Consider the following 22,081-nt stretch of genomic DNA (forward strand, 5'->3'; position numbering starts at 1 on the left):
GCGATGACTCAGAAGCTGAGCAAGCCGTGTGTGTGTGAGTGTGTGTCCGTGTGACTGCATGTGGCTCTGAGTCCTGACGCGTCTGTGAGCCTGCCCGCGCGTGTGTGTCAGCCTGTGTGTGCGTGAGAGGGAGTGTCCTTCTGGCTGGGGAAGTTGTGTACATGCACGTTTATTTCTGGGTGTGTCTCAGTGTTTACCCCAGAAACAGATAGGAACTTTGCCAAGGTTGCACAGCAGATTCGTATTCAAACTTGTCCCTTGGGAACCTACAGGCAGCAACTCCAGCTTGCCGCCAGCTCCTACCTGGGTGTCCGGAGAAGTACCCCATGAGGAGGTGGCAGAAAGGATTTTCAGTCCCAGGCACCCCTGGAGGCCTACAGGATTGTGAGCTTGGCGGTCCCCTCCCCCACTCCCTCCCATCAGCGGGTCACGAGACCTCTAAGGCGTTCCCCACCCAGCAGGGAGGGGGGCCGAGGAGTCCCAGCTCCCCAGCCGCTTTCAGGGTCCTCCACTGGAGGGAGCGCAGAGCCCAGAGGGATTTCTTTTTCCAGAGGCGCCCCCGGGGGGCGAGGGGGGAGCCCAAGTCCCTAGTGAGCCCAAACCCCAGGCCCTTGCAAGAGTTTGAGCATAGGGGCTGCAGTTTGGGGTGGCACGTCTCTGCTTGATATTCGGTGACTTTCTGGGGAAAAGTGGATTGTTTTCGATGGGGGACAGGGTAACTGGGGATCAGCCCTTCCTCCAGCCTGGCACCAGTCCTGGCTCCCCTACTCCATACCAGAGGCACACATGCTCACCCCACTTTCTTCCTCTTCCTCCTCCAGCCCACTTTCTCTTCTCTCTGTCGTCAGAGCTCCAGGGAGGGACCTGGGTAGTCGGAGAAGCCGGAAACAGCGGGCTGGGGCAGCCACTGCTTACTCTGAAGAGGGAGGACGGGAGAGGATTGTGTGTGTGTGTGTGTGTGTGCGTGTGTATTTTTTTTTTTTTTTTTCTCTTCTTTTTGGTGGTGGTGGTGGAGGAGGGGCGCTAGCAGGGCCAGTCCTGAACCCGCTGGACAGAGCTACAGACTCATGGGGCCTGGCAGAGCCCGCTGAGAGAGGGAGCCGACCACAGAGGGGTTGCCAAGGTGAGGGGATGCCTCCAAGGAGGGAGGGTGGGGGGCCTCTGACTCTCAACGCGGGGGGCGGAGGGGAGTGCCCTTCAGGATCCTGCCTGGGCAGAACGGATGGTCCCCAGGAAACTGTTTCAGCTGGGGCTGGTGGCTGGTGTTACTGAGTTTTGGCAGTTTCGAAATATCAGAGGAATCTGGGGTGGGTACGGGCCCAGCAGTCGCCCTGCTCCTCCCCAGCGTGGGTCACTTTTTCCACACGCCCCATCCCCCGCACCGCCAGGACGCGCTAACGCAGGGGAAGGAGGGCGAGCAGGCGCCCCTCTGCGCTCCGGGTTGGGGGGCAGTGGCCGCCCCTCCGTCTAGGGCGCTGATGGCAGCGGGCAGTGGGTCCTCCGCAGACCCCTCTCCGGGCCCCCCACAAAGGTTCCTCTTCAAGGGTGTGGCCAGGGGGTGAGCGTGTCCCAGAAGTAGAACCTCATGGTGCCCCAGAGGAGGGGGAATTTCCCCCTCAAAACTGCTCCACGCTTGGCCCGGCGGCGTCACGGAGTTAACCCTCCCGGTGCCTAACTGGCTCCGCCTCCCCGCGCCCCTCCCCGCCCCCACCGCCGCGCACACTGGGCTACCCAGAGAGGCGCTTTTGACTTCTGATCCTGCGGCCCCACGGTCAGAGGGCCCAGGAATGTCGGGGGCTGAGGTGCAGTTCAGGCCCCGAAGCGGGGCTGGTGAAGATCCTGGACTTCCCTTCCCCAGGGGGAAGGGAACGCGGGCCCCGCCCCCTCGGGCCGTGGCTCCTCCCTCCCTGCGGTGCTCAGGGGGGCTTACAGCAGAAGATGCCCCTGGCCTGGCAGGCCGATTGAGCCAGCCTGGTTATTGGGTGGGAGTGGGGGAAAGTCTGGGCCCTCGCTGTCTGAGGATGGAGTGGGGGAGATCTGAAGGCAGGGCCATGCCAGGAAGCTGGTCACTCTTCCTAATCTAGGGGGTATGGAGAAAGGGGGGCTGCCTCTGACTTAGGGATCACTTCCGTCCCGGTAGGGTAGAGACAGAGGTCAAAGGTCTGAGCACCCTGAGAAACAGGAGAGGAAGCGGGAAGGAGGAATGGAGTCCTCCCTTGAGTTTGAAACACAGACCAAAAGATGCCCCACCCCAAGGCGGGTGTAGAGAAAGGTCTATGAGAGGGCCCTGAGCAGGAGGGGGAGGATTCTGCCTTTGGGAGAAAAGGGGTCAGGGGGATATAGGAACTGGGGGAGGAGCACGGATCTCCAGAAAAGGGGCCTGTCTGTTCTCCGTTCCTTTGGGAGTCCTGGGAGAGGGGAGAAGCTACGGTGCTGCCGGAGAACTTGGGGCTAACTGGGTTGAGGGAGACCTAGGGAGTTTCCACCCCCATTCTTTCTGTCATCTCTGGGAAGAGGGACATTTTGAGAAACATGAACTGAGAGACCCCTGGGGAACCACTGGTTTACCCACTCTGCCCTGCAGTCCACCTAGAAATGGGGAGGCGACCACCTCCTCCCTATCCTCCCATCTCCTTGCCTCTTGCCTCTTTCCCTCTCTTCCTTGTAATCCGCTAGGCTCCCCGCCCCTCTTCTAGGCTTTTGGCTGCAGGCTTATTAACCTCACTTTTTCTCCTTCCTGAGTTCTCTCTACTTTTCCTCTTGCTCCATCTCCCCTTGTTCAGGTCTCCTCCCCTGACCCCCTTCTCTTGGGATTATGAGGTCTGGATCCGGAAGGGATCCTAAGGGCACAGAGTGGTGGTTTATCCCCACTTGGGTTCAAATCGCTTGCAGAACGGCCTTGGCAAGTTGCAGAACCTCCTTGAGCTCAGTTTCTCTGCCTGTGGTGGGATAATTTTATATTTTAAAAATTGTTGCAAGATTCTAGTGAGGTAAGGTTCTCAGTGTAATCCCTCGTACATAGTAAGTGCTTAATGAATGATCGCTATTATTACTCTACCATCTTCTTCTTCCTCATCTAGCCAGGCAGTTTTCAGATTGTTTCATGGAACCCTGGAATTTTGAGGGATTTCTCCAGGGACACCTTTGGGGTCCAGAGGTGGAGAGAGGGAAGCAAGAAGTGGTAGAATTCCAGGTCTACCACACTTGATTTCAACAGAGAAATTCCAATTTTACGTAACTGGCTAAAACGGTCTACTTCTTTAAAAAATTTGGAAAGTTCATACTTTACCCAAGCCTCATATTTTGTAGATGAGAAGATTGAGGTCTACGGAGGGGAGGTTTCTTTTTGTTTGTTTGTTTTTAAAATCTTGTGACCATGCCACAGGTCATGTGGGATCTTGGTTCCCTGATCAGGGATTTGCTCCCTTCGTTGGCAGCATGGAGTCTTAGCCACCAGGGAAGTTCCGAGGGGAGGTTTCCTGCCAGCAGAATCAGAGCCGGGTCTAGAGCTTCAACCCACATTCTCTGCCTTCTCCCAGAGAGCTTTCCCTTCCTCCCCACTGCCCTGTCTCTTGCCCTCCCCTCCCCCAGCTGGCTGCAGCTCAGCTCTTCCCACCCGCATGCTTGCTGCTGAAGAAAATACCTTGTCTCAGGCTTGGCCAGGGAGGGTCTTGGCTGGACATCGTCCGGCTGAGAGCTATGGGGCTGACGGTCTCCAAAAGGGCTGTCTATGGGAGACCCTTGGCTGCCCCCAAAGGCCAGCCCTCAAGTAACCCTGTCCTTTCTCTTCAGCCTTAGTGTCAGCCGCTCAGTCATGTCCGAATCTCACAACCCCGCGCACTGTAGTCCGCCAAGCTCCTTTGTCTATGGAATTCTTCAGGCAAGGATGCTAGGGTGGCTTTGCCATTCCTTTCTCTAGGAGATCTTCCTGACCCAGGGATCAAACCCAGGTCTCCTGCATTGCAGGCAGATTCTTTACTTTCTGAACTACCAGGGAAGCCCTCTTTTTCTTCAGGCACCCTCCAAACCCCATATCATGTCTCTGTGGGGGCTGGTCTCCAAAATGCCCCCAGAAAAACTGCAGCGGCTCTATGTCGACTTTCCTCAACACCTGCGGCATCTCCTGGGTGACTGGCTGGAGAACCAGCCCTGGTGAGTCCTGGCTGCCCCCTTATCAGCCCCCCCGGGCCCCCCCCCCCCCCCGCCACCCACCTACCTTCCGTCTCATTAGGTTTTCTTCATCCCGTTTTGAGACTTGGGACTCGTTGTTCCACGTGCAGTGGTCCAGATTTAGCCGGGAGTCTGTACCGTATCAACCAGACTACGGCGTGTTGACACTTGGAGTTCCCCACCCCCTTAGGAACCTCAGCCAAAGAGGAGGGAGGTCAGAGCTGGGGCAAGGGCACCACCCACCACAGCTGGGAAATTGGGGAACAGCGTGCACAGCCGAGGACTGCGGCGGGCCTGGATGGAGGAAAAGAGGAGGAAGGATCTGCTGAGCTGTTTGCTGTGGGGTGGAGGCACTAGAGTCCAGGAATCCCTGGCCTGAGGCGGCCTCATCCTGATCTTCCTGCAGGGAATTCCTTGTCGGCTCAGACACCTTCTGCTGCAACATGGCCAGCGCCCTACTTTCTGCCACTGTCCAGAGCCTCCAGACATCAGCCGGAGAGCAGGGGGAGGGGAGCCCCGTCTTGCAACATATCAGCACTCGGGAGGTGGGGGCAGCGGGGGGGCACAGGGCCAGGGTGGGGCCTAGGGCGAGGTGAGCCCTGGGTGCTGGAAGGAAGTTGGTATTCCTCTGGTTAGCTGTTAGCTAGCAGGCAAATTAGATTTTAAAAGCGTGCAAATGCATGCAAACTTCTGGAGTCTATGATTGTGCTGCCTCTGAGTTCCTGTGTGAATGGGGGGGTTGGTGCCGGAGAATGACATGGGTGAGAGCGAGGCTAACCCCAGCTACCACCCTTCACTTCTAGAGCATATATCAGAGGGACCCCCTGAAGCTGGTGGCCACTTGCCGACACATACTTCAAGGTGAAAAAAAAGCTGTCATGGAGCAGGTATTGTGATACCCCACCTCCCACCCCAACTCAACCCCCGGGAACTTTAGCTTGAGCCATGAGAAACTAGAAGGGATTTGAACTTCAGGAAAAGCTCAGTGTTCTAGGTCCAAGATGATCAGAGGAGGTTCCTGGGGTCAGAGTGAGCCCCAAGTTAAGCTCAGAGAAGCTTCCAGCAAGGGTCTGAGGGTAATGAGGGGCCTGGGGAGGAAAGGGCAAGTGATACAGAGCTGTTATCTCCAGAAGATTCCAAAATGTCAGGAAGAACTGTCAAGGAAGAGAAGGGAGCGAGACAAGGGAAGTGGTCCATCGTCTGCAGAGCAAGGGAGTGGGCACCCCTGTAGGGAGTGGAGGCTGAGTGAAAAGGGATGGGCAGAGTGTCTCACCTGTCGCCTGTCTCTCCTTGCAGTTCCACCACCTGCCAATGTCCTTCCACTGGAAGCAGGAGGAACTCAAGTTTAACACAGTCCTACGGAGGGTGCAGCACCGGGTCGGGGAGACTCGCCTTCTCCGGGAGGCCCTGCAGCCTGGTGCTGAGGCTGGCCAAGGTGGGGTTCCGGGGGGTGTGCGGGGGCGGCCAAGGTGGGGTTCCGGGGGGTGTGCGGGGGCCGCCCCCTCTTGGATCTCAGCCCTGATTGAACCTCTCAAATCTGCCCTCACCCCAACTTTTGCCCTACCCCCAGTGTCTCTGCACAGCTTGATAGAAACGCCTGCCAACGGGGCTGGGCCAAGTGAGGTGAGTAATGGGCTGAGACGCGGAGACTGAGCCCAAAGTGCAGGCTTTGAGGGTCTCAGATCTGTGGAGGGATGGTGAGTAGACCTCTGAGGGGTGAGAAAGGGAGGCCTACCCTCCAGAGCTGGGCAAAGAGGAAGCGTGTGGCTCCGGCTCAGGCCCCACCTGCCCACAGGCCCTGGTCACGCTGCTGCAGGAGACTGTTGGTGAGCTGGAAGCCGCTCAGGCTCTGGTGCTGAAGAGGATCCAGATATGGAAGCGGCAACAGCAGCTGGCAGGGAATGGGGCGCCCTTTGAGGAGAGCCTGGCTCCACTACAAGAGAGGTGGGGGCAGGGCTGACAGGGAAGCGGGATGCGCTGGGGGTGGACACCTGCTCTCCCTGCTGGAGGTGTGAGAGAGTAACCAGGCCAGAGGGTCTCGGGGTGGACCAAGACTCGGAGAAGCCAGTTCCGGCAGAGCCCCCCATGTCTTGCACATGTGCGCCAGGCTGACCCGGCAGGGGCATTCCTCCAGCCTGTACTTTCCTCTTCGAGCTCCATACCCAGAGGACTGGGAAGTCCTTCTGGTTTACTGGGCAGGGCATCTTTCAATATGCACAAAAGCATCATGCGTGCTGGCCTCGGACCTGGGTATCAGACGCCCTGGGGACGGGGCAGCTCCTTTCCACGGAGCTTCCAGGCCCTTGCGCAGAGCCAAGCCGCGTCCCACAGCCCCTTCAGCCCCGGCGCCCTGCAGTCGGGCCCACTGCTCATCCCCAGCCCTCCACACACACTGCCCTGCTTTCTTCCTGGGCTGAGGGGTGAGGGGCGTTCTGGGCCGGGAGCAGGCTGGGAGACTGTGCCCCTGACCATGGTCCTGGCCCCAGGTGTGAGAGCCTGGTGGACATTTATTCCCAGCTGCAGCAGGAGGTGGGGGCAGCTGGTGGGGAGCTTGATCCCAAGACCCGGGCAGCGCTGATTAGCCGACTGGATGAAGTCCTGCGTACACTCGTCACCAGGTATGAGCCTCCCTGCTGGTGGAGAGCAGACCCCAAGGAAGCAGGAGGGTCAGAGTTGTGGGGGGGCGGCGCCCAGAGGGACCGGCTGTTCACTTCCCTTGTGTCTTCCTCACTCCTCCCAGCTCTTTCCTGGTGGAAAAGCAGCCCCCCCAGGTTCTGAAGACTCAGACCAAGTTCCAGGCCGGGGTTCGATTCCTGCTGGGCCTGCGGTTCCTGGGGGCCCCAGCCAAGCCTCCGCTGGTCAGGGCCGACATGGTCACGGAGAAGCAGGCGAGGGAGCTGAGCATGCCCCAGGGGCCCGGAGCTGGAGCGTAAGCCGGGGCTGGAGAGAGCCTGGGGGGGTGATGGAGGCCAGAGGAGCCTGGGGGACCGGCACAGCGAAGGGGGCTGGTGATGACAGGGAGGGAGGGCTGTGGGATATGGGGACCCTGGGTAACAGTCAAGCCAGAGGAAGGGCAGGGACCCACCAGCGCTGGAGAGGGGTGGCAGCATCCTGATTTGGCTAAGATGGGGGCTTCTCCCTCAAGAACCCAAGTAGGGAGATGGAGATTAGGGACCAATAGCCCAGGCCGTTCACCTGTGGACTCAAGCTCCTGCCGCTCCTGGGCCGGTCGGGACGAGCCCCTCTCTGACTTTTGCCCTGGCAGAGAGAGCACCGGGGAGATCATCAACAACACCGTGCCCCTGGAGAACAGCATCCCTGGGAACTGCTGCTCTGCGCTGTTCAAGAACCTGGTGAGGGGCCTTTGGGGAGCAGTGGGCGGGGTCCTCAGGCCAGGCAAGTGTCCTCGAGAGGGTGTGCGGAGCCCAGGAGAAGCAGTCTCTGCCCTCACCCCCCTCGCCCTCGCCCCATCCCCAGCTTCTGAAGAAAATCAAGCGGTGTGAGCGGAAGGGCACCGAATCTGTCACCGAGGAGAAGTGTGCTGTGCTCTTCTCCACCAGCCTCACGCTCGGCCCCAACAAACTCCCCATCCAGCTCCAGGTGAGCCTGGGCCCCAGCCCCGCCCAAGGAGGGGCCCCAGGTGCCCCGGCCAACACCCCGAGGCCTGGATCCTCACTCCTCATGGATGCCCTGCGCCCTGCGGGTCTGGGGTTCATGCATGTTGGGGCTCCAAGGGGAGTGGGGAGGACGAGAACTCAAGTGCACACTCCGGGGAACGATGGTGCGTGCTATCGCATATGTCCCTGTGGGATTCTGTCCCAGTTTTTGCAAGAAGAACTATTTTCCTTAGCCATGCCAATGGCTAAGATATTGAAGCACTTTTCTTAGACCAGGGCGCTTAAAACGGCACTGTTTTAAGTCATACGCATGCGCACACACGCAGGGTTTGCGCCGTGAACGTTACGAGGGAGGTACTCTTACTAGCCTCGTTTTGCAGATGAGAACACAGACACAGAGGTTGAGCACTCAGCCTGGGTCACACAGCTCCTGAATGCTGGAGCTGGCATCTGAAACCTGGAGGTCTGGCTGCATAGCACTGGCTCCTCACCACATCTCAGCAGGGAGGCCATAATTCAGCTTCAGAAAGCACTCGATCACACACCACGAATTTTTAACTGTGTGGTGGGAGTTCAGGAGCTTCCGGGCACCCTCAGAGCCAGCCCTCTGCAGAGGCCCCCTTGTCCCGCAGTACCAAGAGCTCCCTTTCCTCCCCTGCTTCAGGCCCTGTCTCTGCCCCTGGTGGTCATCGTCCACGGCAACCAAGACAATAACGCCAAAGCCACCATCCTGTGGGACAATGCCTTCTCTGAGATGGTGAGGCGAGGCCCGGAGTTGGGGGGAGGAGGGTCTGTAACCTGGGGGCTGGGTGCAGGCTGGTGGGGTGGCTGGTGTGAACACGAGAGTGGCCATAAGTCCTCCTCATAGACTTGTTTCTGTCATGACCTCCTTTCGCGCCAGTGTTAACACCGATTCTGTGGTGGCACCTTAGACTGCTGTTGGAAAAGCAGACTCAGGGGGACAAGCTGGGAAGGGACAGTCTGGGGCCGGGGGAGGATGCAGGCCCTCCTGAGGAGGAGTGGCTACGTCAGCCTGAGGCTCCCGCCCCTTCTCCCCTCCCCTCCCAGGACCGCGTGCCCTTTGTGGTGGCTGAGCGGGTGCCCTGGGAGAAGATGTGTGAAACGCTGAACCTCAAGTTCATGGCTGAAGTGGGGACCAACCGGGGGTTGCTCCCAGAGCACTTCCTCTTCCTGGCCCAGAAGATCTTCAATGACAACAGCCTCAGTATGGAGGCCTTCCAGCACCGCTCTGTGTCCTGGTCACAGTTCAACAAGGTCATTCCCCTGCCCTTTGGATCTTCCGCCCCCAAGCTCTTCATCCCTGGGGCACTCAGGGCCTCCCCAGCCTCTGCCCAGGGACCGACCTCTAGGATTTTCACAGTGCCCCGCCACGTTCATCAGGAGGACCTCTGCTCTGGCCCAGGCAGGAAAACCCCTTGGCTCTCTGGCATCCCCTTAGTTTTTGTCTGGGGGCCCTCTGTCCTCCCTTTTGCTAGTGATTTGCATGACTCACCCAGATTGTGTGTAAACACAGCTTTGATTCGAAATGACTTTGACCCATTGGGAAAATAGTTCTTATTGCAAAAACCAGGACAAAATCCCACAGGGACAAACGCAGTAACACCATCGACCGTGCGTCGACTGCTTAGTATATGCCAGATTGTACTTGAGCACTGTATGTATGCTATCTCACTTAATCATCACAAGAAGCTCTTTAAGGTAGGCACTATTACACCCATTTTATAGAGGATGAACCGGCTCAGAGGCGTTAAGTAGTTTCTCCAAGGCCTCCCAGCAAGTGAGGCCATGTTTCTGACTCTTGCTCTTAGCTACTACATTTTACTGCCCCCAAAATAAGGTGGCTCAGGACGGGATCTGTTACAAAAACGGGGGAGAATGGAGGTCTGGGTGTCTTGGTTGAAGACCAGCTGAGTCAATGCTATTATGTACTGATCTCTTTTTTAAAAAAGGAAGAAAGAAAAGCCCACACGACAAGAGGATGTGTTAGCAAAGGGAACAGGACACTTACATCCTGCAAGCTGCCTTCTCTGGACACCACTTCCGTCAGGCCTCATTCGGGAGGGGGTGGAGCACAGTGGTTATGAGGGGGCCCAGCCCAGACTTCCTGGACTAAATCCCAGCCCTGCTTCTCACTGGTTGTGTAAGAAGCAAGTTATTTGATCTTTCTAGGCTTTCATTTCTTCATCTGTAAGATGGGATACTCATGGGATCTTCATCCATAGACGTGTAAAGATCGGATGCAGTAATTTATGGCAAGAGACTGGACTCACGCCTGGCACACGGGCAGCTTAAGTGCCGGCCATTGTCGCTGACGGGGTCTCCGGCGCAGCGTGGTCCCCCAGGCCTGTGACTCTGCCGCCTCGGTGCTCACAGCCCAGTGCCTGGCCCAGCCAGGCTCCCGCTCTGCCCGCCTGTGCTCACACCGGCTCCCCTCTCCCCACAGGAGATCCTGCTGGGTCGTGGCTTCACCTTTTGGCAGTGGTTTGATGGTGTCCTGGATCTCACCAAACGCTGTCTCCGGAGCTACTGGTCAGACCGGTGAGTCCCTGCTCCCAGGTGACCTGAGGATCTGGGCCTCCAGATCCTGCTCCACACCCTCCACACCCCCACCCACATCCTCTCGTTCATCCTGGCAGGCTGATCATTGGCTTCATCAGCAAACAGTACGTCACGAGCCTTCTCCTCAACGAGCCTGATGGAACCTTCCTCCTTCGGTTCAGTGACTCAGAGATTGGGGGCATCACCATTGCCCACGTCATCCGCGGCCAGGATGGTGAGGTCACCCCAGCCACTCCTCTGCCTCTATGACTGTACCCTCAGGGGCTTCTTCTGAGAAAGGTCCTGGCCTTCTTTGATGCCAACCCTGATCTTCAGGAAGTTATTCCTTAGGTTCAACTTCTCTTCTTTCTTCTGTGGCCTAAACTTCTTCCCTCTCACTTGGAGTTTGGTGGGAATGGGGACTGGTGGGAGCCTCACACCAGCTCCTCCTCTCCTTTCCTTGGTAGATTAAGAATGAGTCCAACCATGGGGGTAGGTTGGGGAAGGGGAAGCAAGTCTGGATGGAGGGGACTCATGGCGTCATTCCTTATGCAGGCTCCCCACAGATAGAGAACATCCAGCCGTTCTCTGCCAAAGACCTGTCCATTCGCTCACTTGGGGACCGAATCCGGGACCTCGCTCAGCTCAAAAACCTCTACCCCAAGAAACCCAAGGATGAGGCTTTTCGGAGCCACTACAAACGTGAGCTGTGAGCCGGGGCTGGCAGCTCTGACTCCTGCGGTCCACCTCCTCCCTGCTCCTGGCTGCTCCCACCCCACCTGCTGTGGGGTGTCATCATCACCCCATCATCCCTGACTTCTTCCCCCATTATCATTTCCCTGCTTCTGGACCCTGCCCATCATCCATGCTCACCTTCTCCAGCTCCCTCCCTCCCTAACCCGGAAGCATTCCATGGCTGTCCTTTCCTCCCCACAACAGCTGAGCAGATGGGTAAGGATGGCAGGGGTTATGTCCCAGCTACAATCAAGATGACTGTGGAAAGGTGAGTGTGCTGGTGTGGACGGAGGGCGGGGCTGACACTTACTTGTAAGCAGGAGGTGTGGCATCATCCCCTGGTCAGTCACACATGCCTCCTCCCCTCCTCCAGGGACCAACCACTTCCCACCCCAGAGCCCCAAATGCCTACCATGGTGCCTTCTTACGATCTTGGAATGGCCCCTGACTCCTCCATGAACCTGCAGCTCTGCCCAGATATGGTGTAAGAAGCTTGAGAGAGAGAACTGGGAGTGGTCTGTGCCAGCAGGCATTCAGCATGGGCATGGGGAGAGTTGGCACTGGGGGTTGAAGTGGGGAATTTCCTTTGCTTGAAAGGGATCCCCCAACTTTCTTTTAAAAATAGAATTTTAAAAACCTATTTTATTTTTGGCTCTGCTGGGTCTTCCTTGCTGTGCAGGCTTTTTCTCTAGTTGAGGCGAGTGGGGGCTACTCTCTAGTTGTGGTGCACAGGCTTCTCATTGCAGTGACTTCTCTTGTTGCAGAGCGTGGGCTCTGGGGCTGATAGGCTTCAGCAGTTGCGGCTCCTGGGCTTTAGAGCTCAGGCTCAGTAGTTGTGGGGCTCAGGTTTAGCTGCTCCACGGCATGTGGGACCTTCCTGCAACAGGGATCAAACCCATGTCTCCTGCATTGGCAGGCGGATTCTTTACCGTTGAGCCCCCAGGGAAGCCCCGAGATTCCTGGGTAGGGGGTTGGGAGTATCCAGGAGAAGGGCTGGCCTCAAGAGTCTGCTTTCTTTCCCTAGGCCCCAAGTGTACCCACCACGCTCTCACTCCATCCCCTCATATCCAGCCCTCCCCCGGGAAGAATCAGTCAATATGTTGCCAGCCTTCCAGGAGTAAGTGGGGCCACCTCTGGGGAATGGGGTTGGGTCACCCCCTGCAGTGGGGATGGGCACTTGTATTTGTGAAGAGAGGCTCTTCAGTGAGGAAGGTGTGGCAAAAATCCAGCCCCCGTGTCTCTTCCGTCCACTCCATGGAGGTGTTAATAGTTAAGATCCAGGTTCAAATTCCAGCTCCACCACTTGCTGACTTCGGGCAAGTAACTTAACTCTGATGCCTCGTCTGTAAAATGGAATAATGATGATAATACCTACTTCACAGGATTATTGTGAAGGTTAATTTGAGTTAGTAGTATGTATAAAGCTAAACATAGAACCCAGCTCCTAGTAAGAGCTATGCAAGTGTTAGTATTCTCTCTCCTGCCTCTGAAATCTACTGTCATTTTTCTGTTACCTTGATTTGTATAGGTTTATCTTTCTGGCCTGGAAGTGGCAGACATTTCTGTTCTCCAGGTAGCACTCAGGTGTTCACTCTCAGTCAAGGCAGGACATCTTCCCCCCATAGGAGCTGAGGTAGAGGTGGGATCTTAGAACCAGCAGAGTTCAGAGTCCAAAGAAACAGCAGAAATTAGCTAATCTATCCTTCCTCTGTCCCCCGCTCCAGTCCCCAGTGCATAGAATAACATTTATACAGAGAAGAGGACCAAACTCACAGGTAGAAATGACTTGCCCAAGGCAATGCCATCAGGATGAGGAACTGGAAATAGTTTCCGTACTTGATGGGCTTGACTTTGCAACAGTGCCCTGGTCCAGCTCTCCTTTGATTGTGCCCTCCCCTTCCTGCTTCCAGACCTCACCTGCCGATGCCTCCCAACCTGAGCCAGATGAGCCTGCCCTTTGACCAACCTCATCCGCAGTGAGTGACCACCCCCGCCCCCATTCTGAGCTCAAGCTCCTCATTCATTCCCAGCCTCAACCCCAGCCTGACCCCCAGCACCACCTCATTTACTTCTCCGGGGCTGGCAGGGGCTTGCTGCCGTGCCCGCCGCAGGATCACGCTGTGTCCAGCCCCGAGCCCTTGCTCTGCTCAGACGTGACCATGGCAGAGGACAGCTGCCTGAGCCAGCCGGTGGGGGGGTTCCCTCAAGGCACCTGGTGAGTGTCAGCCTGCGGGGGGAGGCTGGGGGGGTGAGGTGTGGGTACCATGCCCATCCCACTGCTGCTCCACTTCCTCCCTGCAGGGTCCGTGAAGACATGTTCCCGCCCTTGTTGCCTCCCACGGAACAGGACCTAACCAAGCTTCTCTTGGAGGGACAAGGGGAGTCCGGGGGAGGGTCCTTGGGAGCCCAGCCCCTCCTGCAGCCCTCCCCCTACGGGCAGTCTGGGATCTCCATGTCCCACCTGGACCTAAGGGCTAACCCCAGCTGGTGACCCCAGCTGGAGGCGGAGCCCAGAGAGCCCACTCCCCTGCCCCCACGGGCCTGCTCTGGGCACCTGCCCCCGCTGCTGCCCAGCAGCAGAGAGGGAGCTGTGGCCTCCTCTCCCCACCCACTCCCTACTCAGGAGAAGACTTTGCCAGGAGAAGGTACACTGGGTGGAACATACCTACTCCTTCCCTTCCCACACACCCCTGCCCTCTCCCTTCCAGAGAGTGGAAGGGAAATTCAGGTTCCAAGTGAGACACACCCCAACATGCCTGCACAGGCAGCGCATGAGCGCGCGCACACGCACACACACACATGCACACACACGCTCTCCTTGGAAGATGGCGCTCGGCAGGAAGAGGGCTGGACAAGAGCACAGGTGCGGGCAAGGGGGGGATTTCTCCACCTGCCCCAAGCCGGGGCTCAGCACTCACAGGTGGAAATGCACACATGCACACATCTGCTCCACAGACCGAGGATGGCGCTATGGGCTTGGGTCCCGGCCCTGGAGAGATGGGAAGCAGTTCAGGAGACCCTGGGAGGGAGGTGGGGTGGGGTCTGTACATTTGGTTACAGATGTGGCTTTTGCCCAGATTAAAAAAAAAAAAAAAAAAAAGTCCCAACCAGCTCCAGATTCTTGTGAGTCAGCCTGAGGCTTCAGGATACGTGTGTGAGATTGTGCAGAAGTGCAAGGGCCGAGTCCGTGTACGGCCAGGTGAAAGCGTGTGCACTTGGGACATGTTAACATGTGGATGTCACACGTTAGTTGTACGGCTACGTAGAACACTGACCTCTCTGACTGTGCCTGTGTGACAACAGAAGTCAGCAAGTATGAGATACCGCACACGAGGCCCCGGCGAGCATGCTGGCCTCTCGGACGTATGCTAACCCAAATGTACTCACTTCTGGGCGTGACTGTGCCCACGCGGGTCTATGTGGCTGCGACATCTGCCTATTAGGCTGTGGCTTTGGTGGGTTACCACCCCCAGTCCTGCCCGGAGGCAGAGTGTGAAATTGGGGCCCAGACTCAGGTGTGTGGTCCCCTTGATGTACTGGGGGCCCCACCTGCTGCTTCTTTCCTATTTCCCCCACCCACCACCAGCTTCCCTCCACTTTCCCACCCCATGCACCCTTTCTCCATCTTGGGGGTCAGAGATCCTAAGCCATAAAATAAATTTTATTTCAAAATAACAAAATAAATAATCTACTGTACACGATCTGAAAAGAAAGACGCTCTAACTGCTCAGACAGGTGCTGCCGCCCAGCCCCCAGCTGAGGGAGGACCCTGAGTCCACCCAGGCCTCCCGAGGGGGCCGGGGAAGGGGACCCCACACCCCCTAGACAGGGCAAGAAGGAGAGAACGCCGAGGGCTTGGGGGGGGAGATGGGGGCCGGGGGGCAAACTGCAGCACTTGTTAAATTAAAGAAACAGACTAGAAGCACAAAAATGGGGGGGCAGAGGGGGAGGAGCACGTCCGGTGTTCCAAGGCCCCCAGATCTGGGGGGAAATGTTTCTATTTTTAGCTGCTGGACCCTCCCAGAGAAGTCCCCCTGTCCCCCATGTCCAAACTGAGTCCAACTGCTCGTGTCACTGGTTCAAACTAGAGAGAATGGGAGTGTGCTGTGTAGGGGAAGGGGGACCCCAAGTGCCCTGGGGGCAGAGTTCTCGCCTCCTTGCTCTAGGCAAGGGGGAGGGGGCACCGTGCTCCCTCCCTCTGTCCTCTGGCCAGGCCCCTGCTCGTTATTGCTTGAAGCCCCATAGTCCTATGCCCATGGGGCGGGGGGGCGGGGGGAGGCAGGAGAAGGGCAGGGGGAGGATCCAGGGTCGTGATGGGAAGGCAGGGTGAGAGTGGAGGGTCTGCATGAGCCAGAAGCCTGCGGTCTGAGGACGCCAGTCCGCCCCTCACTGCCGGCTGGCCTCCGCCTCCACTTTCACGCTGTTCCTCCGGCCTTCCACCAGCGCAGGATGCGGGCCTGGGGCCGGGCATCGGTCCAGAAGCCCCTCTTCGAACTCTGCAGGGAGAAGGACCAGGTCAGGCGGCTGTGGGGTGGACGCTGCACACAGAGGGGCCCGAGCAGAGAGGCGGGGGCAGAGAAGGCTGCGGGGACGAGCTTGGAGTACTGACTCCGGCCCACTTCCTGTCCGGGGGGCCGGGCTGCATCCCCCAGCGTGTGCGCCCCCTCCTCTTTCTGGCTGTGTGTAGCTCGCTGTCTCTCTGTGTGTGTGTCTCTTTCTGTGTCTCTCCCGCCTCCGTTCTGCTGGAATTTCTGGTTCTGTCGGGAGCTGTGGGGGCGGCTTGGCTCTGACCTCTCCCCCTCCCCCCCTTCCCAGGCTCTGCCACCCCCACTCTTCCCTGGCCTCCTCCCAGGACCCCCCCCCCACCTCGCCAGGCCCCCCAAGTTTCTTAGAAGCCAAAACAGGGGGAACACAGGAAGTCAGCCTCCCAGCTCCTCCTCCAAGAGCCCCCCTTTCAGTCCCCACACCCACTTCCCACCCACGCACAGTTTAAAAATACCAAGCTAGGGTTGGTGGCTTTGCCTGCTGCGTCACTCTCAGCCCAGCGATGCCCGGCCCTCTCCGCCGGCCTACTTGCCTGCCCCCCTCTCCGTCCACACACGGAGCATCCCCCTTCCCCTTTGGGCTCCTCCAGTTCCAAGCTGGCAACCCCACTCCAGCGCCTCGCCTGCTCCACCCGCTTGCACTGGCACAACTTCCAGCCAGGCTTCCGTTCCTCGTGGCTCTCCTCTTCCTGCGCCCCTTTGTCCCCCCTTCTGTCTCCCTGCTCCCCTAGCTCCCCCCACAGATTAGGGGGTGGACTCTCCCTACCGGGAACAGCCCCGCAAAGTCCCCCCTCCTCAACCCGAGGCCTGGCTGGCTGGAGCCCCACCGTCCTGCCCTTCTCCTGCCGGCTGGCCCCAGGACACCAGGATCGCCGAGCGGGGCCTGGGGAGTCGGGTGCTTGGGGACAGCACTGCTGGCTGCCTCACCTGCCAGAGCTGGCTTCGCAGGCACACAGGGGCTGAGGCGGCCCACGCGGTCGTGGGAGACGAGGCGGGCTAGCCGCAGCCCCTCATCCATCAGGGTCTGCTGCAGGATGTGGCGGCTCCACAGCCCGTGGGCTGGCAATGCCAGCGGCAGGTCAGCAGGGGGCGGCGTCAGCCTTGGACATGACCCCACAGCTGCGGGCATGGGCACGGGTCAGGTAAGGGGCCACAGCGACGGAGCCCCCACCCTCAGCCACACAGCCAGACCCACAGGCCCAGGTCCACTGGCCCCCATCCGGCCAGGCCTCCCAACCCCGCTCCAGGCAGTTGCCTCCTGGTGCCCTCCTCCCGGGCCCTCTGTCCCCACGGTAAGAAGGGTTGTGATGCACACTCACCCTGCAAGTGCCCATCCAGGCTCTCCCCAGACAGGCTGGCGCTGTCCTCCTCCAGGCTGGGGCGGAATGGGGGAGCATAGGATTCAGGGCCGGGAGGAGGCTGCTGGATTTCAGAGTGACTTTGTTCTCCAACCTGTGGATGCCCCAAATAAGGAAATGAGGTTTGGCAAGGGTGTGGGTGGGGGACGGCTGCCCTAACCCCCGACGTCTGCCCTGGAAAACCCACCTCTTGTTTCAGTTTCTTCACGGGGGGACCTCCCAGTTCTTCAGGGTGGAGCCTGCGAAGATGGAGAGGAACAAGGACAGTGAGGCAGGGGAGGGACACGTGGCAGACGCAGAACCTAAAATGCATCGTTTCCAGAATCTGGAAAGAGGCTAGCGAAGCAGGTGTGCCCAGCTCAGGCGCCATTGCTGCTGGGGCGGAGGGGGGCCTGAGATGGATGGGAGGAGGGGCCAGACCTCAGACAAGTGGGCTTGGTCAAAGCAAGGCGGGTGGGAGGCAGGACGAGAGGCACCCTGAATGGGAAGACAGGATGTGACCCAGCTCCTAGGCACAGGAATCTGATCGAGGAAGAACCTAGAGAAGGGGGTCTCACCTGGAACCCTTCAAGGACGATAGGTAGGTGCTCTCTCGGGCCACTTGGCGGGACAGGGAGAAGAGTTCCACCCTCCTCAGTAAGAGGGTGTTGTCCCTCATGCAGAACTGGGCAGCAGCCTCATTGATGGTCAGCTGTGAAGAGGACCACCAGAGCAGTCAGAATCCTGATTCACTCACTACCTTGCCCAGACCTCCTCCCTTCCATTCTCCATCAGACAAATGAGACCACCCATCAGGTGCTTGGTTGGGTGTCTGACACTACCAGGAATTTCCTGGGGGAGGAAGACAGAGGGCAGCACCCAGAGCTTCCTATGAATGCCAGGGGCCTCCTCCAATGCTGTGGGGTCCTGGCTGGCATGGAACTGGACAGCTGGGCTCTTTTGCCTGTGTCTCTGCACCCCCCTCAGTGGAGCAGGGAGGCACAGCAGCAGCTGGGCTTGGTGGAGGAGGGGATCAGGACTTTGGGTCCTGGTCACGGGGCAATGAAACAGACTCGGCAAATGTGAGGACTCTCAGAGGTAAGCGGGTCAAGCTCTAGATGTCCCGGGCAGTCCTGGCAGGCTGGGGTCCTCACCTCGTGCAGGCTGAGCTGCTTGCCCTCCCGCCGCTTGGAGTCAAAGCGGCCATAGATGATGCTGTATTTGCGGATCTCCTCCTCCTTCTGGCTGTCATTATCGTCCATCTCAAAGATGTGGCCCACGCTCCGTGCCAGCTTCTTGTTCAGCTTCAGCAGGGAAGTCACCTCCCCAGCATCCCCCCTTGGGAAGCTTCGGAAGATCCTCTCCACGCTCTCCACCACCATGCGCACCATCTCTGGCTCCAGTCGATCCGGACCACCCCCAGTCCCAGCTGCTGCCAGCCCCCCAGCCCCAGTCCCCTCAGGGCCACCTCCCCCTGCCGGTGGGGAAAATGGGGGTGAGCCAGCCTCCTCGTCTCCTCCTGCTCCGACATCAGACTCTGGAGTACTCCGGCCTGGCCAGATCCGGGGGTCCCCCGCCCCAGGTCCCCCAGGCAATGGTGACAGCTTCTCTCCAAGTTCAAGGGGGCTCTTGGGGCTAAAACTGCGGGCACTGCCCGCCTTTTCCCCTGGGCTACCATGCCCATTGCTCATGCTCCCTTTCCGAGTCCCGGCCGTCTCAGAGATCTTGAAGAGTGGGATGCTGGAGACAGGCACGGCAGGCACGGGCTGGCTGAAAAGCCCTGGGTTGGTGGCCCACTCTCTCAGAGCCTTCTGCAGGCGTCGGACGTGGAGGGGCTTCGTGGCCATGCCCACGAGCGCCATGATCTCCAGGAACTCCTCCTCCCCCGCCTCGCACAGCTGCTGCACGTCGTCCCCTCCCTGCTGGATGAAGGTCTCGTAGTAGGAAAGGAGGTTGGCGCGCTGCAAGACCCGGTACAGTTGCAGCTCCCCCAGGGTCCGAGGCAGGGCCATGGCTCGGGAACTGGGCCTGGGAAGGAGGCGCACAGGGTGGGGGGGGGGCAGTCAGCGCAAGTTCCCTGCTGGATACCAACCCACCCTCACAACTGCCTTCTCTCTCCTGCCTGCTTCTCCTCCCCGCTGTTGAATGCTCTCTCTGCAGAGACTTGAGCACAGACTAGGTGAACCAGCCGCTGGTCAGAGGCAGTGCTATCCCAGACTGGCTAGAAGGACCAGAAGCCAGACTGGTCTTTGTGGGAGTCAAAGGCTCCAGGCTCCCCCATCCTCAGCGTTTACTTTTGTGGTCTGGGGCAAGGAGACCATGAGTCTGAGGCCAGTCAGTACACCCCTGGATTAGCTGGACCAACCTCTCTTCCAGAACACCATCCTCACCTTCCACCCTACACACCTAAGCAGTCTTAACAATACAAAGTTAATGTCCACGCTCAGGTGAACACAGGACCCTTGTCCTCCCTACAGCGGGAACTAGGGCCACTGCTGGCCAGCTGTGTTCCCTGGTGGCATCCTGCTCACGTGGCTGAGCCGGAGAGGTGTGGCCCCTTCCCCTGCCCGTTCTCACTGTGAGCCAGGCAGACCACCCTCTGCTCCCCTTCCAACCCATGCTCAGCTTTTCCCACGGCTGAGGCATTCTCTGCACCTTCTTGCTCTCCCTCCCCAGGACCTCCTCTGCCTTCCAGACTGGCCAGGGCCCCTCAGCTGGTCCCTCTTCCAGCAGCGACCTTCCCACCTGCTCCATTGGTAGGGCCATCCCTTCAGCTCAGGCACGGGGGAGGGGAGGGGTGCCTCAATTGTTCTGCTCTGGGGCCCGGTCCGCCCCCACACACTCCCACAGTGGTAGCGTCTGTGGGCGAAAACCGCCGGGGGGGCCTCCCGCCTACCCTTCTCTCCTTCATTTTTCCACCCACATCTTCAAGTGTTGTGGGGGAGCGATTCAAGGAGGCCTCTCGAGGGAGGGGTTGCACATCGAAACTCCCCTCCCCACTCTGTAAATAAAGCTACAGAAATGAACAGACGCCTAAGGCTCGCCCCGCTTCTGCAAAGCTCCTCCGATGCTCTCCTGGTTCAAAGGCGCCGGCTTATCCCGGATCCCGGAGCCGCGCGCTCGATACCAATGACGCGCTGAGCCAGCTGAGCGGCCCTCCGCCGGCACTATTGTCAGCTAGAGCCCCAGGGCTTCCCCTGCCGCCTGGGAGCCCCCACATTCTTTGCAGGGGGCTCACGTGCCAGGGCATGCCCCCCAAATAAACGGGCGATGGAGAATTAGGTACTAGTCTTTCTCTAGTCTTTCCAGTTGCATCAGATCCCTGTCTGCTCCCCTGGGCCCCCGAATTCGAAGACGCACCCCCTTTCCGTCAGTCTCCACCCCCCACCCCCGTCCCGCTTCCCCCCGTCCTCTCCTCGACCTCCGCCCTCCGGACCCCTCTCCCGAGTCCAGCTCCACCCATCTCCACTCCCCACCGCTTCCCTTTGCCCACTAACTTGAGTCTGGGCTGCGGGGTCCGGCGGGCGCTGTCCCCTCCGCCCGGCGGCTGCTCGGCTGTGGGGGAGGCAGCTCTGTGCATGGACGGCTGGAGACCACCGGGGGTGCCCTTCTCAGAGCCCGGCGCTCAGCGCCTGCTGCGCGCTGCGCTCTTCCCCGCGCGCGAGGCCGTGTCCGCCGCTGTCCGGGCTCCGTCCCTCCCTCCACGTCTCCTCTCTCCGAGCCTCCGCGCCTCTGTCTGTGCCTCTGCCCCCCCTCCCCGGCTGCGCTCGCCGCCTCTCCGCGCCTCCGCCCCCGCAGGACGCACGGGGAGCGAGGCCCGGCGCAGCGCTGGCTGCCGGGCGGGCGGAGGGCGTGGGCCGAGCCGGGGGCGGAGGCCGGGGGCGGGGGGCGGGCGCCCGGGCCTCTCCGCCGGGCCGGGGAGACGCCGCGGCGGAGAGACGGAGAGAGGCGGAGATGGGGGGAGGGGAGGAGCGTGGAGACGGAGGCGGGGGCGGGGACTCAGCCCGGGGCGCCGAGTCGGAGACTGAGGTGACCGAGGCCGGGCTGTGGAAGGCGGGCTTGGGGGTCCAGCGGGCGGGGCGAGGTCGCTCCGTGCCGCCCACGCCGGATGCGCAGCCGGCCTTCTCCGCGCCCACGTACCCACGTGAGCGCCCAGCCGGCGACATTCTTACTCCCACTCCCCCTTCCCCTCCGAGAGGAGAGCGGAGTTTCACAACCACGCACAGGTACACAAAGGCAGCGAGCACCGCAAAGGACGGCACACGCGTCTGAACAGCTCCGCGGACGCCTGCTGCCCACGCTCCAACCTCGCGGTGCTGTGCTTGTGAACGTTAGGAGTGAGCCGGGAAAAGTTGTTGGAGACTCGGGGTGCGCGTCTCCTTTCGTGCGTCTGACTCCCATAGAGAGTGCGCTTAAGGCAGGTCTGTGAGCGTGGGGCTCCGCAGCAATCTCTTCCATCCCCAAAAGCTCTTTCCCAGCCCCTAAAGGAGCTGTTTGAAGAGCCAGTTCTCGGAAACCCAGGCGCCCTTCCATCCCGGCCTGGAGTCCACGTCCAAGTTTGGGAAACAGGAATGGGCGGTGCTTGTTAGAAGCTACCACTTAGGCGCGCGCCGATTACAGTCGCGACGGGTTTAGTTAGCGCTTAAGTCAGGCATGGGAGGGGTACCCCGCCTTCCTCTGCTTGTCGCACCCTATTTGCTGAGGATGGGGACCTGTTCCTGGGAGACTGTTGTGGCAACCCTGGAGAGGGAGGATACCCTTTCTAGGGACGTCTGTTAGGGCACTTGGCCCGCAAGAGTCCAGAGTTAGATGGGCAGCAGGCCGAGTGTGTCCAACGTGGCTCCCTACAGAGGAGTAGGAGGGAGGAGCTCCTTCGAGGAGCCTGCCCCTCTCCGAAACCCACTCCCTACCCCCTTTGTTTCTCCCAGCTCCATCTGGTTCCCATTACACTCCCGCCCACGGCTGGGAGGGCGGACAGGCGGGGGCTCTGAGCGCCCGGCCCTGCGGCTCTAGGCCCCGAGGAAATGAAGGAGGGTGGGGGGAGGCGGCGGGAAGCGAGCCGGCTGGCCAGAAGCAAGGTTCGCCCTAGTCCAAAACCTCCGCCCCGCCCACCCTTCTG

The 22,081-nt window shown here is 59.6% G+C and overlaps 2 protein-coding genes across 5 annotated transcripts; one reads left to right on the plus strand and one right to left on the minus strand.

The window, feature by feature from the left end:
• The first annotated feature begins 235 nt into the window (after positions 1–235).
• Positions 236–14,754, plus strand: STAT6 (signal transducer and activator of transcription 6). 2 transcript variants are annotated; one of them, XM_043889548.1, is made up of 22 exons: positions 236–1,123; positions 4,016–4,152; positions 4,577–4,715; positions 4,974–5,057; positions 5,467–5,605; positions 5,741–5,793; positions 5,966–6,114; positions 6,657–6,788; positions 6,911–7,099; positions 7,436–7,523; positions 7,648–7,770; positions 8,452–8,544; positions 8,856–9,062; positions 10,252–10,346; positions 10,445–10,581; positions 10,902–11,048; positions 11,286–11,349; positions 11,455–11,565; positions 12,106–12,198; positions 12,992–13,057; positions 13,168–13,296; positions 13,383–14,754. In XM_043889548.1, exons 2-22 carry the CDS (start codon positions 4,037–4,039, stop codon positions 13,570–13,572), a joined length of 2,544 nt encoding a protein of 847 aa, XP_043745483.1. In that variant the 5' UTR covers positions 236–1,123; positions 4,016–4,036; the 3' UTR covers positions 13,573–14,754. The 2 variants fall into 2 exon arrangements, with proteins under 2 accessions (XP_043745483.1, XP_043745490.1); XM_043889555.1 differs by lacking the exon at positions 11,455–11,565 and having other exon boundaries at positions 238–1,123.
• On the minus strand, positions 14,722–20,745 carry NAB2 (NGFI-A binding protein 2). 3 transcript variants are annotated; one of them, XM_043889568.1, is made up of 7 exons: positions 20,460–20,739; positions 18,117–18,990; positions 17,541–17,674; positions 17,171–17,222; positions 16,945–17,077; positions 16,553–16,744; positions 14,722–15,577 (listed from the first exon to the last, which is right to left on the minus strand). In XM_043889568.1, exons 1-7 carry the CDS (start codon positions 20,540–20,542, stop codon positions 15,468–15,470), a joined length of 1,578 nt encoding a protein of 525 aa, XP_043745503.1. In that variant the 5' UTR covers positions 20,543–20,739; the 3' UTR covers positions 14,722–15,467. The 3 variants fall into 3 exon arrangements, with proteins under 3 accessions (XP_043745503.1, XP_043745522.1, XP_043745513.1); XM_043889587.1 differs by having other exon boundaries at positions 18,117–18,884; positions 20,460–20,738; XM_043889578.1 differs by lacking the exon at positions 16,553–16,744 and having other exon boundaries at positions 20,460–20,745.
• Between the last annotated feature and the right edge of the window lie 1,336 nt (positions 20,746–22,081).

This window comes from Cervus elaphus, chromosome 3 (genome assembly GCF_910594005.1).
Source record: "Cervus elaphus chromosome 3, mCerEla1.1, whole genome shotgun sequence".
Taxonomy (NCBI): Eukaryota; Metazoa; Chordata; class Mammalia; order Artiodactyla; family Cervidae; genus Cervus; species Cervus elaphus.